The 18,071-nt window shown below is 41.9% G+C and overlaps 1 protein-coding gene across 2 annotated transcripts in view; it reads left to right on the top strand.

Moving 5' to 3' along the window:
- Nucleotides 1-467: 467 nt before the first annotated feature.
- Nucleotides 468-18,071, top strand: part of HCCS (holocytochrome c synthase) — a 130,836-nt gene continuing 113,232 nt past the window's right edge. Inside the window, exons 1-5 of one of the 2 annotated variants that reach the window (XM_086957300.1) lie at nucleotides 468-615; nucleotides 927-1,013; nucleotides 11,364-11,496; nucleotides 14,593-14,744; nucleotides 15,484-15,632. In XM_086957300.1, the coding sequence (XP_086813426.1) occupies nucleotides 11,382-11,496; nucleotides 14,593-14,744; nucleotides 15,484-15,632 (416 nt within the window). In that variant the 5' untranslated portion in view covers nucleotides 468-615; nucleotides 927-1,013; nucleotides 11,364-11,381. The remainder of the gene's footprint in view (nucleotides 616-926; nucleotides 1,014-11,363; nucleotides 11,497-14,592; nucleotides 14,745-15,483; nucleotides 15,633-18,071) is intronic. The other variant, XM_086957306.1, reaches the window with a different exon arrangement.

Genomic DNA, 18,071 nt, shown 5'->3' with positions numbered 1-18,071 from the left:
ATAAATAAATTGAAAACCCAATAGTACATTTTCTTTGTGCCAGTGAAAATCATATTTGATGTGCCTTAAACTTAAATTGAGTTTCTAGAACTGTTCCAATCCAAGCACATCTGCCTGGTAGGAAGCACCCGTACTGTTCTATTAAAATGTTTCTTTCCCCAAATGCAACATTTTTATTGCAAGCACATGGTCACCATGCCTAGACAGTAACATGTTTTATATTGTTTTCCTTTTTCAGACACGCATGTTTGCAGCAATAATAAACAAAACAAAAAAAAATATTGGGATTTGCCAATGCTTGTTGGAGCAGGGTAGCAAATTAGAAGTCCGTACTGGCCACTCTTTCTACTTCTCTGCCACTTTCCCCCGCAGCCTGCGTACGCTTTCGTTGGAGGTTATAAAACATCAGCTAGGGGGCGTTAAGAAGAAAATGCTTCAACATGAATGACCTGACGTAAAGGTCACGTGATGTGGGGTCCGTTGTTGTTTAGTGACGACTGAAGGACTATTCTTGCACCCGGAAGTCGGCGCGACCGTTCCAAAACGTTATTGCTTTAAAAAATGTTGGAACCTGGCGACACGGGACGGGGAAAGAGAAACATGAGCTACTATTAGGTGGATATGTTTGCTTCAATTGCTCGTCGGACATTCGTTTTTGGTATCGGATGACTCCTTGTCGAAATTTCCCCCAAATCATTTAACATATGTATTTCGTCTTTAAATTGTGGCACTCTCTCTAGTTTTACAAGGGAGATCGGGGTATGAATTTACATAACACGGTTTCAAAGGCATCGGCTTGCGCGCTTTGTAGTCTCTCTTCTATGCCCGATTCTGTGACTTGAGATGTGTTCGTAGTCTCCTTTCGTTGTCTATGGTTATGTCAGACTAGCGGCATCTAATTTCTTTTTTTTTGCTTTCTTGTGGAGGTCATGCTGAGCAGGATGGATTCCTGGTAATCGCTTTAAACCGCTTCTCTGCAACCTTTGTTTCCTTCTTTGGTTTCTTGTTCTGGGGTGAGTATTCGTCGGCTCAATGAATCTCGGATATAAATAAACAGTGGTGCTGTGGCACATGGTACCATTATCTGCAATGATACTACTCTGCTGTCCTGTGCCCTGGCCGGGAAACTCCGGCTTGTCATCGTTCGTGTCGCGACCAGTGCCATTTAGTCCATCCTATCCCCGAACTAGTGTCCCTACGCCTGTCCTCAGACCAGTGCCCTTAGATCCACCTCTGCATTATCCTAGACCCGTGCCAGTCCTCAAACCATTGCTCTCCGTCCACAACTGCACTGTTCCAGACCATTCATTGCCTTCAGGTCCAGCCCAGACACAGAGCAGCTTCCTTTCGGTCGTTCCTAGGTCCGTCCCAAACCAGGGCCCTAACCTTGAATGATAACCTGTGCCAGTTGGTCTGTCTCTGACTTCTGGACAAAGCCCTTCCATAACGTGCTCCCGTTTAGGACTTGCGGCCTCTAGAAAGCTGATCCTTCTCACCTGCTTTGGACCGCCGCTTTTGACGCATTTGGACTCATTTGGACTTTGCCTATTCTTTGTCGTTGACTCCCTGTTGGACTGCTTGAAGCCATTGTTGGTTATTCTGAATTAGTTTAAAATCCTGAGCAATCCCTTCACCAGGGCTTTAAATGGACTGGGTCCTGCCGGTGCTGAGCAGTTATTTAAAGCAGGTGCTGAGACGGGTCCCTATCCGACTCTACATATTTGCCCTCACCCTCAGGGTGACAAATAAATCTGAACTCTGCAGCATTTCCACCATTCACTGCCTTTGACCTAACGTCAAAGAGACTTGTTATAGTTCTTTCACAGTCTCATAATTTCAGAACAGAAGCATATTCAATGTTATATATAACAAAGTCAAAGTTGTTGCTTATTCATTTTATGCAGCTAACAACCACTGACAAAGCAAATAGTCCTGGCTTGTTGTAATTGAAATGTTACTTGTTGTGTTATATATCTGGATGCAAGGACAGAAGCAGTAAAATACCAGTCGGGCGGTACACTATGCTAAACACAGATTTTTAGCGTGTGTGTTTTAAGCCACGCCCCTAATTACATTGGCCACGCCCCTTCGAGAAGCCTCCCCTCCCCGTTTTCCATCCCACTTAAAGCCATGCCATTCACCATTGTATGTTAAAGTGTATCGTGGCCTCTTTTTGAATAATCAGCTGTCCCTCCCATGGACCGGCGTGGACGTGGGCCAGCTAAGTAGTCCCTCTCTATTCCTTTGGACCCATCGGGCCATATGTCTGGCCTTGTTTCTAGTACAGTTGTTTATTCGGTTACAAACTTGAGGATCTACCTTCGCTCTGGGATATGATATTGCTCTCCTCCCCACATTGGTTGGCTTTTAATTCCCGTGACGCCCAGAAAAAGATGTGACTTTCCCTTGGTCCTCACGAAAATCCACTTACCTTCTGTTGAATACAAGGACCTGTAACATTGATTGTTATCATATGGGAATTAAATGATTGTTTTTTAAATATAAGATTAGAATTATCTGTGATGTTGAATGTTGTCTATTTTCACCGCCCTTATTTCATCCTAGGTGATCAGAGCCACCCATAGCATTTTTAGGTCTCGCCTACGCAGCGCACATCCCTCATGTGCGTGCTGCATAGGAGGACCTTTAGCTGTCGCTCTGCTCTCTTTGGAAGCACACTCGAGCTTGTGGCGGTATCCACCTTGCGGAAGCGAGCAGGGGCACGCCACAAGCACAAGTAGATAATTAAAAAAAGAGCAGACCACGCACGCACCACTCCCGGGTTTGTTTGTGCCTTTAGCCCAGCAGATTGCCATAACCCCTGCAGGCCTCCATTATGAATTTATTTGACATTTGTTCTGGCTACTTTTCAGCGCATTACTCTCCAGACTCAAGCAGCGCATTGCCTTTTCAGACTCAAGAACGTGTGAATTTTTACACTTTATTTTTAACTTTTGCTTCAGATGTACATGCACTAGCCTATGATACAATTATTATTGTACACACTGGTTATTCCTACTTATCGAACGGGCAATCTCAAAGCATTTTAGGCGAGGCACATATTTTGTGCCAATATGTGTGCACACTTCTTCAGATCTGCTGAAGAAATACTGAGCCGCTTCCCGTCTGGTTCCTGTCCCCCCTCAGGAGGGGCAGTAGAGGTGACTGCCTATCATTACAAGCTGCCCTGCTTTTACTAATGACCATAATATCACAGTGTAATTGGGTGGCAAGGGCTACGCCCAAATGTAAAAATAAACAACTGTTGTGGACAGCAGCCTGGGGAGCAGAAGTCATCTAGCAGACCACGTGACCCCTCTTCCCCTGAATTAAAACATTTGTTAAGCATCTCTGTGTGACACACAGTACTTTAAACTAGATATGTGGATTTAAATAAAGGAGTTTCTCTATAAAGTCATGCATTTCATGAAAACGAAACCTGCTCTATTTGAGGGAAGTTGCTTGCAAGGTCTAACTCTCGTGCAGGGTTAAAGGAGGTGCTGACCTGCTGCAGAGATTTTGCTGAAATAACAAGTCAATCATGCTGAGATAGAGCAAAGCGTTCTCTCGCCCCAGTAAAGGCACATTTTATTTGGTATTCTGCATTTACGTAGTGCACCGCCACTAATAATACTACTTCATAGTGCATTCTGTAGTCTGGAGGTGGCCTTCTAAATGCTTCACAGTGACCATTCCAGGGCACAGTAGTAATAGGTTTGTGGGGATGTGCTGTAGGGTGAAGGATGCCCTCTCTTATGGGCGTCATAATTAATTGTTTTTTTTAGTGTTTGGGGATGTGCCAGAGATACAATTGCAAATCAGACACAGGCCTTTGACCGATTCTTGCAGCAAACACCGATGCAGTTTTCGAGCATCAGACATATGATCTCTGGGGGGCAGATCAGCTGCCAACCTCCCACCACCATTCTTTGATTTTCGTAAATGTTTAGGTCTGGCGTTAGCCAAAACTAAATTTCCCTTTTTTGTATGTGTGTGTGTGTGTGTGTGTATATATATATATATATATTTCCAAGTGCTTTCAATCAGTCTTCGTCATCTCTTGGCCTGCTGTAGTGTCACTCACATTTTCCTCCCGCCAACCACAGCGTGCAGCATGGAGTACAGGACCCGCCCACTGAAGCCTTTCGCTTACTTAGTGTGAATGACAGGATCTGCCCTAGCACAGTGTGCACATCCGTACAATAGACAGTCCCCTTCAATGCCAGGAAATACTTGTGCAGTATGTGCTGTTACATTACAATTTTTTTTTCAAAATACTGGATTAACAATTGATCCAACAATATTATTAGGAATATTTGGTAGCGCACAATAAATAACCTCTGTTTTGCAGGGTGGAATGTAGCCATGTGTTTTTTCTCGCCCAGATTTAAATTTTTGAAAGTCAGCTGTAGTGTTTATCCTGGTCCCCGTGACAAGTGGGTATTAACTTCATATTACTGAAAAACCAACTCATGATAACTGGACATGTCCGCTAGGGTCACACACTGATGTTAAATGTGCACCGCTACTATGGTGACCCCTGGCGACCTTGGGAATATGCCCATTTTATCAACTATGTAGGATGTCCTGATACACAAGCATTGGCATTGCCAATAGGTCTCGCTTTGGAACCTTATAAGTGTTTAGCTATGCAACAGTTGATGTTGTTGCACCAAGGATATTGTGCTGTATACCTAAACACTTATAAGGTCCCAAAGGCGAAACCTATTTGCTATGTCAATGCTTGTTTACAAGTGTAATTTCTCTTATGCAAACTGGATAGCTGTATGCAACTGAATGCGAAATTGGATTTTGATGTTGGTCCTTGTTATTTTCAAATTCATTGTTTGATTTTTATTACGCTTTGTTGTATGTTAGTTGATGTGATGGGGTACTAATGAGATTTGAATGCGATGTATGAGTCTCACTGATAGCATAAATGCATTTGGGGTGTGAATAGGGACGTTTTCAGGGTGATTGTTCATGTCTATTATGTAGAAGTATTGTCTATTTGCTTATTGTCTTGCATGTATACTTCTGTGATCCCAAGGGACGCTCCCAAAATTTGTTTCATGTATCTTTCTGCATGTTTATGTAAGTAAAAAGTATTTTGAATAAATTGAAATCACAATTTGATATAAAAGACTCTGAATTATATTGAATTAAATATCCTTTTCTTTGAATCACAGGGCTCTATTGCGACTCATTGGCACTTTAGATATTTAGTAAAATACTCCTAAGTTATTTATCCTTGTGAGGCAGGCTGTTTTTGTTTAGCGTTTGTGTCCCCAACAAACCTGTCACCCCCTGCGTGCTATAGACCTCTGCCTGATCAGCTATCTTAAATATATTTTTCACCAAAATTACACCACGTGTTATTCTCATTTCTGTGATACGTGGGTGATATTGTTCTACTTTATATCACCACAGTTGATCTACAGAGGGCGATGTGATGTCCGTTTTAGATAAATTCACATGTGATACAAAAGTTGTACTCCGTTGAGTTAAACCAAAAGAATTGATTTTTGCTAATAGTCACTTAATCCTTTTGTGAAAAATCGAATCGAAATAGTCATCCTATAGATATTTATGGGTATGCTGAATTCAGAACATACTACAGCTGAATTCAGGAGGTAGCTCAAAGTACCACCATGAAAAGCTGAAACACACAACCTCTTCTCTATCAACACCTGCAGAATATATTCTTAGCTGCTAAGTCATTCATCTGACATTATATTGAAAGTTATTCAAGGAAAGTATCTCATATTTCTAACCTATGTGCACGAAGGCTTTCCAGGTACATTTTCAACTGGTTGGACCTAGCCTGTGCTCCTTATTTAGGTATCTTCATTCCTTTAAGTTAGGATGTTGGTTAAGATAAGAATTTGCTTTGATTAAGTAAGCTTTAACTGCAATGGCAAGTTTTGTAAAAATATTGCCATAGAGCCAGATATGCCTCCCTTCTCACCAGACAGGGTTAAAAGCAGACAGTTGCCTCCTTACCTTGTCCTTGAGGTGACTGACTAAAGAAAGCTAGTAAAGACAAGAAATTTTATTGAATCTTGCTCTAGTGTTTCAAACTATTTTCTTTTAAAAACAAGGAGCTGACGTCTGTCCTTTTCCGATGCTGTAGACATGGCCTCACTACGCAATGTCAATCAAGCCAAGTATACCCAAGTAAACTATAGGATTATGAATGCACAAGACTTTCACTCCGAACCCCTGTAATTTAAAAAAGGCTTTTTTAGTTTAGAATGTCTTCTATAGGTAATACAAAACCGCCTGAGTTGCTATGTCCCTGGCACGAAAGCTTGATGATAGTAATATGTCGCCTCTCATGATTTATCACTCTTAAATCAGCGTCATATATATTTTGGAAATTCAGTAATTTTTCTCAAAACATCAGCTCACGAGTTCTGAAAATTATACACGTTTTTGTCTTTAATATTTCATTTTTTCATAATACATATGTGCAATGAAGAAAAAGGTTCTTATTTAGTAAGGTGAGTACCTTTAGCTCCCAAGATACTAAATAGAGATACCTACAGTAGGCTGATGCTGATGAGGGTGGTGTTTTTTTAGGTCGAGCCTAGCGCAGCGCACATGTGCTGCTCTATGGGAGGCTTCTTGTGAGCACTCCAAATTTCCCCGAAACTTCTCCGTGTGGGTCTGGTAACTCCCACACATTCGATTGGCCTTTGTGTGTGTCTTTCAATAATGAAAGCACGCAAATGGCCAAAGGCGGGTGCATGTCCCACCTCCTTTCTAAAGGTTTACTTCCACGGCGTTTTGCTCTCTGGAGCGAGCAGCGGCGCGCAGGCTGGCAGCTTGGCAGCTGCATTCCTCGTCTCATCGTGGATCAGGTTCCTATTTAAACACAGCACGGTCGCTTTCACTTTAGTGCCCGCTTGTTTTTTATTTAATTAACTTGATCTTCAAATCTTCTGTAGCCAGTTGATATTGTAATACAGCACATTTTGCAGCGCTTATTCATGCTGTTGTTGTTTTGATTCTGTAGAAAATGTTTTCAGTGCAGAAAAGTGTGCTTTATTTATTGAAGGCTCTGAAACAGTAGTGGCCTGGAAATTGCTGATTCCGTGCACAGGAAAGCTTATGGGCACCAACAACAATGAATATCAGTTTGGCTGGCCAGCCTGCAGCCAAGCACAAGCTTGTATCGCGCTTTGTTTACTCCGTTTGCCGTGGTTGCATTTTCCACTGACTTGGCTTTAAGGAAGAAAAACAACTCCATGTAACTGTTACCTTCAATACTTGAAGAGCAAGCCCATTCTGTGTGGGGTGCTATGCGAGGTATTTATCACAGTTTACTGCCCCTGGTAGTACACTGAGAACAGTTACTGTCTCCAGCCTCCAAGCCGCTTAGAGAAGCTCTTTATACCACGGCATAGCACCCGGCCCATCCGGTGCTCCGAATGTGAGATGCATGTAGGCCTTTTATACCACAGTCTGGTCTTTGTGTGTTTGTGTGTATATGCGTTGGGTATCATAGATTCACAGGAATAATTGCAATTTGATTTAAAAAAATGTTTTTTAATTTATCAGAGGTTTATTATGGTGTTTGTGGACATTGTGTGTAATAGGATTGTTTCTTGCGTGTTTTAGCAAGACTGACCAGTGCTCCCATACAGGCAGAGAATATCTCAACCCTGCACTTCAGTTTATGAAAAGAAGCCCGTTGTTGGGGTGCAGTGAGTGCCCCCTACCTCGAAACTCCTGTCACTATCCCCGTGAGGCATTCCTGGCCAGTCCCGGCTGCCCCCCTCACTTGAGCAGGACCTCTTGATGGAGTGGCTTGCTAACGTGCCTCTGTGAGGCCCTGTTACCGGCCATTAATGAGGCCCGGTTGATTTACACCCTTCTGCTAGCATGTATGTGAGAGCTGCAGGACACTTGTTGGAATTGAGCGTCCTCTCATCCTTTTATCCTTCCCGTCTGGGGTTGATAAAAGGAGTGTGCAGATTTTTAAGAGGAAGTGTTGTAGTTGATTGGATCACCTGGAATTAAACGTTGTAATCCTGCAGCCTCATGTTGTACTCACAGTGTGATATTGGGCTAGTTGCATTACTTTGTAGCGTTCGTTTGGCCACTTTAAAAATACTTGTGTGCAGGCCGACAACCGCAGAGATCAGAAAGGTTCTCAGCACCACCCCCTCAGATGCCCTCCTTCTGAGTTGTAATCTGCTCATGTGATGAGCCCCAGCTAGCACTCTGTGTGATCTTTGGCACGCAGAGTGCTTAGAAGAGAATACCTTACTAAATGAACATTGCACATACTCTACGTCATCAGGCAAATAAAAATTTCTGTCTTTGTGCTTCTCCCTATCCCCCTCCGTGTTGCTCTCTGCCTCGTGTGCTCCCCTGTTGTATTCTCCCACCTGCTACACATTACTCTTTTTTCCAGTTTGCTCCCCTCTCTGTGCTCCACTTTGCGTTTTCTCTGTCTGTCTGCTTCCCCCACCTGCGATCCTGCCCCGACTCCTTGTTGCTTTCCCTTCATCCTCTTTAAAAGAAAAAAAATACTCTGCATTTTATTCCAGTTTTAGTTATTGGTCAAACATTAATCTGTAAGTACAAAGAAAAGAAGCATCCGCATCAGGGATGCTTTGCCAGCATGACAAAAACATCGACAAAGCGAATAAATCCCAAAGGCGAGACCTATTGTCTTTGCCAATGCTTGTTATACTCATGTCTGGTCACTTCTGGCGTTCTGGCTGCTGGACAGAAGATGTGGTTAATATTCTGTGTCTGCCCTTCTCTACTGAATGAACGTAGCTATTTACTAAAATCCTACTTACTAGGAATGTCTGACTACTGTTCGTATTGTTATTGACATTTGCCTGAATAATCCTGGGTTATTGTCCAGAGTTGTTGACTAGTTTCACTAGCGCTGACCGTTTAAAAATCTACAGATAATTATATCACTAGCAACTCCAAGTGGTTTTAATGTTTTATGGAATTCTATTTTATCTTGATAGTTTAAACTCTGCATTATGATGCATGGCTTTTATGATGGTAATAATATTGTAATGGTTTTAAATAACTATACAATAAATGTATTTAAAGCCAGGTTAGTCTCCCCCATATCTGACCTGTACTTTACACAGACCTGTCTGCTCTGGTGCCACTTTAGACTCATCCCTGCTCAGAAAAGATGCAGCAATCGAAAAACTGTGGGTTCTCATGAACCGCAGTCCTATTCCAGACTTGCAAACTCTGGTCTGTATTAGACAAGAACCCTATTCTACCCCAGTGCTGCGGTCCAGAAATAGTACACCACGTTGTCTACAACCGAGTGCTGTGCAACACTCTTAGCCCGTACAGAATTTTAGCCAGCCGTTCTCTGCGTTTTGGGACATGTAGTTTTGCTTTTTAGGTCTCGCCTGGCGTTGCAGCGTGCATGCAGGGCTTCTTGGAATCAATATACTTTGAGAAGTTACGCTTTGGCTCCGCCCGTTATTTCCATTGGTGTGCGTCATTTTGCGTCATTGGTTATGGTAAACGGTGTCTTTTGATTGTGACTGAGGCTTTAGTCCCTCCTGGTTATCGCCCTGTCCACTTTTTGCCCTGCCCACCCGGACTGGATCTTTTTCTCCGCAGCGTGACAGTGTCTTCTAATTACTGGGCGCGCACTTTCTTTTTTCATATGCACAATGTTGTAGCGACAGCTTGTTTTTAAAGGCTGCCGTGTTTGCTCTTGCAGGTCACTGGAGCCGTGCATATATGTGCTGGTTTCTGATGGAGACGGAGAGTGCGAGGGAGAGGAGGAGGCAGAGGCACGCTCTAGCAAAGCTTTGCAAGCTCAGCTTACAGCAGCAGCGGCACACGGAGCTCGCTTCTCCCCGGCTCGGACTGCGTTTCATTTGGCCCTGAAGCCTCCTTCATTAGTCTGTGCGCCATTCGTGAGGTGTTTTTCACGAGGCATGCAGACTGTATGCCACTCTATGCATTCAGTAGTTAGGAAGCAAAAAAAATAATAAATAAATTGTAACTGTGAAGTGTTCTCAAAACAGATTTTAATAGGATAAAAAAAAACAAGACACTTTACTAGTAATGCAGAAATGATAAATGTAAAAAAAAACGATTTGCACACAGTATCATTTGTGTGCTGTATAGTTTTATCAGTAAAATTGTATGTATGTGCAAAGGTAGTGTCCATTTCTATTGAAAAATGTGTTGGCTTTAAATGACAATGGGCTACCACACAAATCTTTAGTTAAATTAAAAATCGCCCATTTCCATTAAAGGTAGGTGGGTCGCGAAGGTTTGTCAGTCTAAAACATAAGTCTTGGTTCAAAAAGGTTTGGGAAACTCTGCTTCACTTCATATATTTGAAAATAAACTACCTGTCACAACACTGTTCTGAAAATAAGGTTAACATGTTTTGTATAATGGTGCCAATGCCATTTTGGCCACTTATCCAACTTTCATGGATCTATCGCTACACAAAATAGTGGTTCACGCAGTTTGTGACGGGCTATTGTCAACATTTCTAATAGACAAAAACAGGAGGAGGAGGAATCATACATTCAAACACTTATGATTTATACCAATAATCTCCTTTACATTTACTAAGCAGTATCACCACCACTATCGTTCCCAGTGCACTTAGAACTCTTATTTTTTTTTTTAGACTTGGCAATCTAGGAAGGATTCACTTAAAAAAAATATTGTTACTCCGCTTATTATTTTACATGATTGGTGTGACTGTGACCCACCATGTGAGACTTCTTCTTGTAAGTCTAGAAAGCAAATGAGATGAGTCATAAGATAACTTTTCTGTAAGTCTATGGTAAATGCTCTTCAGAGAAAATACAAAATGTTAACTCTTGACCACACAAATGTAGTTACCCTTTTAAGAGAATCAACAACTTAATTGACTTTATGTTATTTTTGGGCATACACGTTTGTTTGCTTATTGAGTCTTTATTGATTTCATATCATTAACACTCCTGTCCGTCTGCTCCTACAGCCTTGAAGATGTAGCTCAATGGGCTAGCAACTTTTTATGCTGCCAGATGATGTACTTAGTTGTGTTAGCACCTCTAATGTTTCCAAGTGCTGCAAATGACAAATGTTCTAATTACCCAGTTTATTTTACTAACTGAGTCTACCTTGCTGTGGTTCAAACTCAAGACCTATGGCACACTGTAGTTTGTCAGATCTGTGAACCATACACTCACTGGGTCATGTATTGTATATGTATATTTTACAGAAAAACAAGCTTAATGTGTGTGCACTCTTCTTCCGCTTGCATAGTTTGATTATCTCATCTAGAAACCATGAGATTTAAAAAATAAGTAGACATTTTTGTGACTTTAGTTCTTAAACCTGTTTCTTTTCAGAATTTCTTTAAAGGAGCCATGGGGGCATCAACATCAACTCTACCGGCTCAAGAGCAACCATCCAATGTTGCAGCGGAGCCTCAGCAAGCACCTGCATCTTCAGAATGTCCGATGCAGCAAAAGAGAATGGAAGGTATGTCTGTAAATTTTTTATTATATAAATATTAAATCAGCTAGTAACCTAGTGAACCGTCATTTATGTTGACATCCTTGTTCAAATTGATAAGCTGTTTTCATGTTTGTTTAAAAATCATTATCTTGTGTTCCTCTATGGAGATTATGAACTTTTCAGAAGATTTGCGATTACACCCTTCAGTCGAATGTGCTTAAAGCTAAGGGAATTGGTCAACAAGGTGGCTGTCAAGGTTGAGAAGTATCTCCCATCCTTAAGCGCTAGCGGGGTTAGTTTCTTTTGTTCTTATTTTGATGCAGAGATTGTAGGGCAGTATGCACTCTTTAAAAACTAAAAAGGTGCCAAAGTGAGCTATTGAAGACCCTGAAGGAGAGGAGTCACTCAATGTAATCCAAAGTGGCTGAACAGTGCTGCTCCATTTTGAATCAAATTGATATGGGAAGTAAAATGTTTTTCACACCTCAAATGTTAGGTTTTGTAGTCCAAATCAGGAACAGTTGTTGTTGCTGTGACCACTGACATTGTGCCTCACAGTGGGGTGAGGTAACCTGCATTACAGGACGCATAAATGGCAGGTATACAGTCAGAGCAACCCCCTACCTTCTAGCATTGGGTAATGGTTTATAATGACTTTTTTTATATCTCCTCCACCCGTCCCACTTTTTTTCTTCTTTTTTTCTTGGCTTCGAGTATGATTAATATGACCAGTGTATAAACTACAGAGAGTTCTTTCGGGTGCCACAAATCTTGTACATGGATTTTGAAAGTTGTTGAACATTCAACATCCATACCAAAGAGTAACAAAATGATACCTTTCGAATGTACTGAATAAACCACTTGTGTGCTAACATGTTTTGCAAAGTTCAATAAAAAAACTGAAAAAAACACTAATATGACACACAAGACAATTTAAGTTTGGTATATTCACTGTCTTATAACAAACATTACATATAATAAAGCAATTTTCTTTTACTTTTTTGTTTTTCAACATTCTTCCTATAACATATACATCACATACAATGAATAAAGACACATACATGGTGAGAATGTAAAAGAAAACTATGTACATACACACAGTACATGAAACAATGACAATATATTATGTCTAATGTCCAAAAATCAAGGTTAAAAAAATCCTGCAGTCACTGATGACATTGGAATAAGGGTAAGCTTGAAGCTGCACCTCGAAATCTACTGAAAGTAAACGCATACTGTTCACAAAGGGAGCAAATTGAAAGGAATTGTGAAATAAGTTTGAGTGAACCCCGGGCTGGCGTCGATGGTGGCAGTATACATACATTGATGTTGATCTTTTGGGAGACAAACAGATTGTGTGTTCCTTGTTTGAATTTCACTCTTGAAGGCTGTCCCCCGTTTTGTTTACTAATTTAGCACTGAGGAGGACCCGCTGTGATGTGTAGTTAGTAACATAGAACCATAGGGTCGAAACGTCGACTGCATTGTTAAATGTCCTGTGTCAGTTATCCTAAAACAGAAAACTAAGATAAAGGATATTTTAAACCTTATTTTTTGTTCATTAGACATTATATGTTTTCATTGTTTCATGCATTGTGTGTAGGTACACTGGGATTTTTTTCATTCTCAGCATTTATGTGTCTCTTGATTCATTTTATGTGATGCATATGTTATGAGCAGCATATTTAAAATACAAAAGTATAAAAAAAATTGTTATATTATTTGTAATGTTTGTTATATGACAATGAATATACCAAACTAGAATTTGCCTTGTGTGCCGTTTTTGTGGATTTAAAGTTAATTTTTGCAAAACAAGTTGGTACACCAGTATTTTTTTTTGGTTTCCAGGATTGAAAATGATGAGTCTTTTAATACTAGGACACTCCCCTTTTCGAAAGGGATCATTTATTGACCCTTCTGTGCTGATGTTGAATTTTCAACATCTTGCACAAGAATAATGGCACCAGACAGAACTCTCTGTAGTTCATAAATTGTATTCCCTGCGTCTGAGAGACCGGGCAATCCCATTATATTTAATGTTCTAATATAACCAATTATCACATTTTCTGAATGCAACAATGTAGCAGGACTCAATTTCTGCCTTAAATACCCTTTTTCCTACGATCTGCTCTCGATGTCTGGTATAACTTGCATGTTCCCGAAGCATTAGCACCAGAACAGTGGACCAGACTGTAAAAGTTCTGCACCAACCTTATGGAAAGATTTTTCCCGAAGCAGTTTCTTTGAACCAGCATCCTTAGGGCTCTGGTCTTATGAGAATGACACTTAGACCACAAGGGGCTAGTCATGGTTTCAGGATTCGAGGGAGGTCTGATAATATTTAATTGTGCTCTCATGATAGACTGAATGTTCTCATGAATTTTTAGAAACTTTTTTGTGAAAAACGGGGATTGCCAGTTAAAAGATGCTCCAAGTTTTTGTGAGTTTAGGAAAGTGACTTGTTATTAGTATTAAGTTGCTATAGGTACAGTGAGTTGTGAACGCGTTTTTGCTGTTATGTGGTCTGGAAAGGCACCCGTAGGGCAGAATTCACAGTATTGGCCAGGCCAGAACAGGCAAAAGATCTCCAGTATGCCTAGATGAAGAGATGGGAAGGACAAGTCCTGAAAGTGGCTCCAACCACATTGTAAGCATACTGAGACCTCTACACCGCCCTCCGAGATGTCTGCCCCAGATTGACTCCATGCTGATGTTTTTTTCCTGCTCATCTAAATATCTTCTCATCTTAGCTTCTACACCTACCTACACAGCAGACAGTTAAAAGTAAAGATCTTTACGTAAAGGTCGTGTTTTTTATTTTTTACTACTTTGTTGGATCTTGTTGCGCATTCATAAAATGCTTTTTGCAGTCAAACACTCTTAGTAGCTGGGAACTTAAGTGTCTGGCTAGGAAACCTAGCAACCTCTCTTAAACAATTTTTAGACACCTGTGAAATCTCAGCATTAATGCCCCACCTCACAAATGTGACTTGCACTGAAAATAAAATGTTAGTAAATATCCGAAGCATTACTAGGCTTGGTCTTCATTTGTATCCAGATATTGTTTGAACTCTAAATGTGCAGAAGCAATTCAATGACTGTTTGCATTTCTTAATTCAGGCTGCCCAATGCACAGACAAGCTTCTCAAGGGACAGATGCTGAAAATGTAGGATGCCCTGTTATGCCCCCACATCAAGAAAGAGCATATGAATACGTTGAATGTCCTAGTGCCTCATCTACAAAGAAAGATGACATTGACCCTAGTAACATGGTAAGGTTTAGTATTTTCAAAAAATAAATTACAAATGTTTGCCATTATTGTCATAGTACTTGTCCTTCTCTAGTGCCTTTTGCTTACTGGGTATAGTTCACAAAACATTTAGCCCAGGCATGTCCAAAGTAGCTCCAAAAAGTGGAGAATGCTTTTTAAAGAGAAAACATTGCAGTCAGTAATATTCTTCAAAAAGTGGCTGGATCATGTCGTCTTGGTCCAACTGTGGATTTCTCTTTTTGCTCAGGTTCTCATATCCTCTTAACACCTGAGCATTCTAGAATTATTAAATTGTATGTGCTAATATTGTTATATAGCTGTTCTATTACATAAAGTGTCTGCATACCCTAACTGTGTTTGTTAAAACTCATAAATATGTGTTTGAAGTTAGGTGGAAAATTGTGGGGGAGAGTCTTGCCTTTCAATTAAAAGGAAGTTATTATTATTTTTTTTTTTGGAAAACCTTTATTGGTGATTCAAAGTACACCGCTATTCAGCCGTACATCCCGGAGGCTAGGCAGCATTATGAAAGCAACGCAAGGTGTGCACAAAAACAGTAAAAGGAGCAGTCAGGTTTGATTTTATATTATTAATGTGAACCTAAGAACAAGGTAAAAGGAAGTTATTAATGGAGACTGTGATGTTTGTTCTACCGTAATCTGAATGGCTGCCAACACGGTTGGGAGGATTACATTTTGCTTGACTATTCTGTAACCTACATATTTTCTTTTTCTTATAGATGCCACCACCAAATCAGAAGCCAGCTCCTGATCAGCCTTTTCCTCTCTCTGTTGTCAGGGAAGAGTCCTCAATTCCAAGAGCATTTTCTGATTCCAAATGGGTGTACCCATCTGAGCAGATGTTTTGGAATGCAATGCTAAGAAAAGGGTATACACATATATATCTAGAAAAACTGTACTACCATAATTCAAGAAAAGAGCATTGTTAACAAGACATTTAAAATGGTGTAACTGTGTTGCATATTTTCGGACCTGTTCAATTGTAAGCTCTAGTGTAAGTCCTGCTGTCACTCTGATTTCATGCTTACCCCTTTAACGGTGTGCCAAAAGGCAGAACAATGAGTATTAGCAGTCCCATAATACCTTCAGTCTTTTTTGGACTATCTCTATTCATTGACATATGTCCGCTTTTCCCCTTGCCTACTAGAAGGATATGATATTTTTTAGTTAGTAGTGTATTTGATAGTGTAAGCAAGTACATATGTGTTGGAAAATATTTTGTATTGTATTGTATTGTATTGTAACGGTATTTGTAGAGCGCGATTGCTGCCCGTGGGCGTCCAAGCGCTGAGCTGACCAGAAAGTGACGGAGGAGGTGCTATGGTACAGTGGGTTTGTCAAACAGCCATGTTTTTAAGTTTTTGCGGAATGAGAGAAGATCTGAGTTGGACCGGAGTGAGAGGGGAAGGTCATTCCAGAGCCTGGCGGTATTCAGCGAGAACATTCTTCCCCCTGCTCTGGCTCGCTTTACTCTGGGAATGACGGCAAGGAAGGCCTCCTTTGATCGTAGGTTCCTGTTGGGATGATAGGGGGTGACAAGATTTCTGTTGATCGCTGGGCTTGTGTTCCAGAAGGTGCGGTGCGCCAGACACAGTGCTTTGAAGGCTATCCTCTGCCTCACTGGCAACCAGTGGAGATTTTTCAGAGCAGGTTTAGCAGACTGAGTGCGCGGGATTTCTAGCAGGGAACGTGCTGCACAATTTTGAACAACCTGTAGTTTTCGAAGTGTAAACTCAGGTGCCCCCATGTATAGGGCATTGTTCGAGTCAAGGCGAGACTGGATTAGCCCTTGGACCGCAACCTTTTTGGCTTCTAGCGGCAGCAGCGGAAGAACCTTCCTCAAGGTTCTTAGTAGGCCAAAGCACGTGGCAGATAGTTTTGTGGCCTGGGTGGAGAAGGAGAGTTTGTTATCCAACCACACTCCCAGGCTCTTCACGCTTTCCTTTGGGGTGGGGGGGGGACCCAGTGCATTGGGCCACAAGGAGGTGAATGGTACTGGGGAGGGTGGGCCTAGGAGCATGAGCTCCGTCTTATCTCCATTTAATTTAAGGGAGGAGTTGGTCATCCAACCCTTTATGTCCTCTAGGCAGTGTAGCAGATCGGCTGGGGAGCGCTTGCTGTTCTCGGTGGCCAGCGAGACCACCAGCTGGGTGTCGTCGGCGTATGACACGATTTTAATGCCATGCGGTTCGACGACACTTGCCAGCGGCCTCATGTAGACGTTAAACAGCACAGGGCTCAGGGAGGAGCCCTGTGGTACTCCGCAGCTCAGGGGTTTGCTGGAGGATACTGTTACACCGTCGAAGATCTGAAACGACCTCCCAGACAGAAAGGATTCAAACCACCTTAAAGCGTCACCTGAAACTCCGATGTTATGGAGACGGTCCAGCAAGGTGGAATAGCTGACCGTATCGAAGGCGGCACTAAGATCAAGGAGGATCACTGCCACTGATCCTCCCTGGTCCAGAATCCTTCTAGTATCTTCGGTGACTGCTAATAAGGCGGTTTCTGTCCCGTGTTGTGGTCTAAAGCCTGTCTGGGATGTGTGTAACAGCGAGTGGTCCTCCAGGAACTGCACCAGCTGTGCATTTATGTGCTTCTCTAGCACCTTGCTCGTCCAAGGAAGGAGTGAGATGGGACGGTAACTAGACAGGTCGTTTGGGTCTAGGCTAGGTTTTTTTAGCAGCGCCCGTACCATGGCCTGCTTCCAAGCTGTAGGGACAGAGCATGCAGAAATGGACGAGTTCAAGAGATCCAAGATTACAGGCAGGGTGGCTTTGCTTGCCTGCATCAGGATGTCTGGAGGGGCAGGGTCACGGGGAGATCCTGACTTGACCGCATGGGCCACTTTGCTTAGAGTGTCGAGGTCGAGGGGGAGAAAGTGCTCGAGCGACGGCTGGCCTGGACGGGGGAGTGGTCTGAGGAAAGGTGGTTTGAACGCTTCCGGGGGAGTGGCTACAGGTGGGAAGGTGGAATAGATTTTTAAAACTTTGTTATGGAAAAAATCTGCAAGCTCGTTGCATTGCTCCTGGGATTTGATAGGGGGGGGAGCCGTGGTGGCGCTAGAGCATTGTTTTATGATTTGGAAGATTTCCTTGGGTTTAGACTTCGCTTCCATTATTTTCTCAGAAAAATAGGTAGCCTGGGCTGCTCTAATCCCTTCTTTATATACCTTGATGGCTTCTTTATAAGAGGTCTTCTTTTCTGGGAGGAAATCTAGGCGCCAGGCTCTCTCTCGTTGTCTGCAAGTGCGTTTAAGCTGTTTTAGAGAGTCGGAAAACCAGGGGGCAGATTTATGAGGTCTCTT

This window comes from Lissotriton vulgaris, chromosome 1_1, assembly GCF_964263255.1.
Source record: "Lissotriton vulgaris chromosome 1_1, aLisVul1.2, whole genome shotgun sequence".
In the NCBI taxonomy this organism is placed as follows: Eukaryota; Metazoa; Chordata; class Amphibia; order Caudata; family Salamandridae; genus Lissotriton; species Lissotriton vulgaris.
Note: the sequence above shows the minus strand (reverse complement) of the source record. Positions and strands in the feature narration are given on the sequence as shown.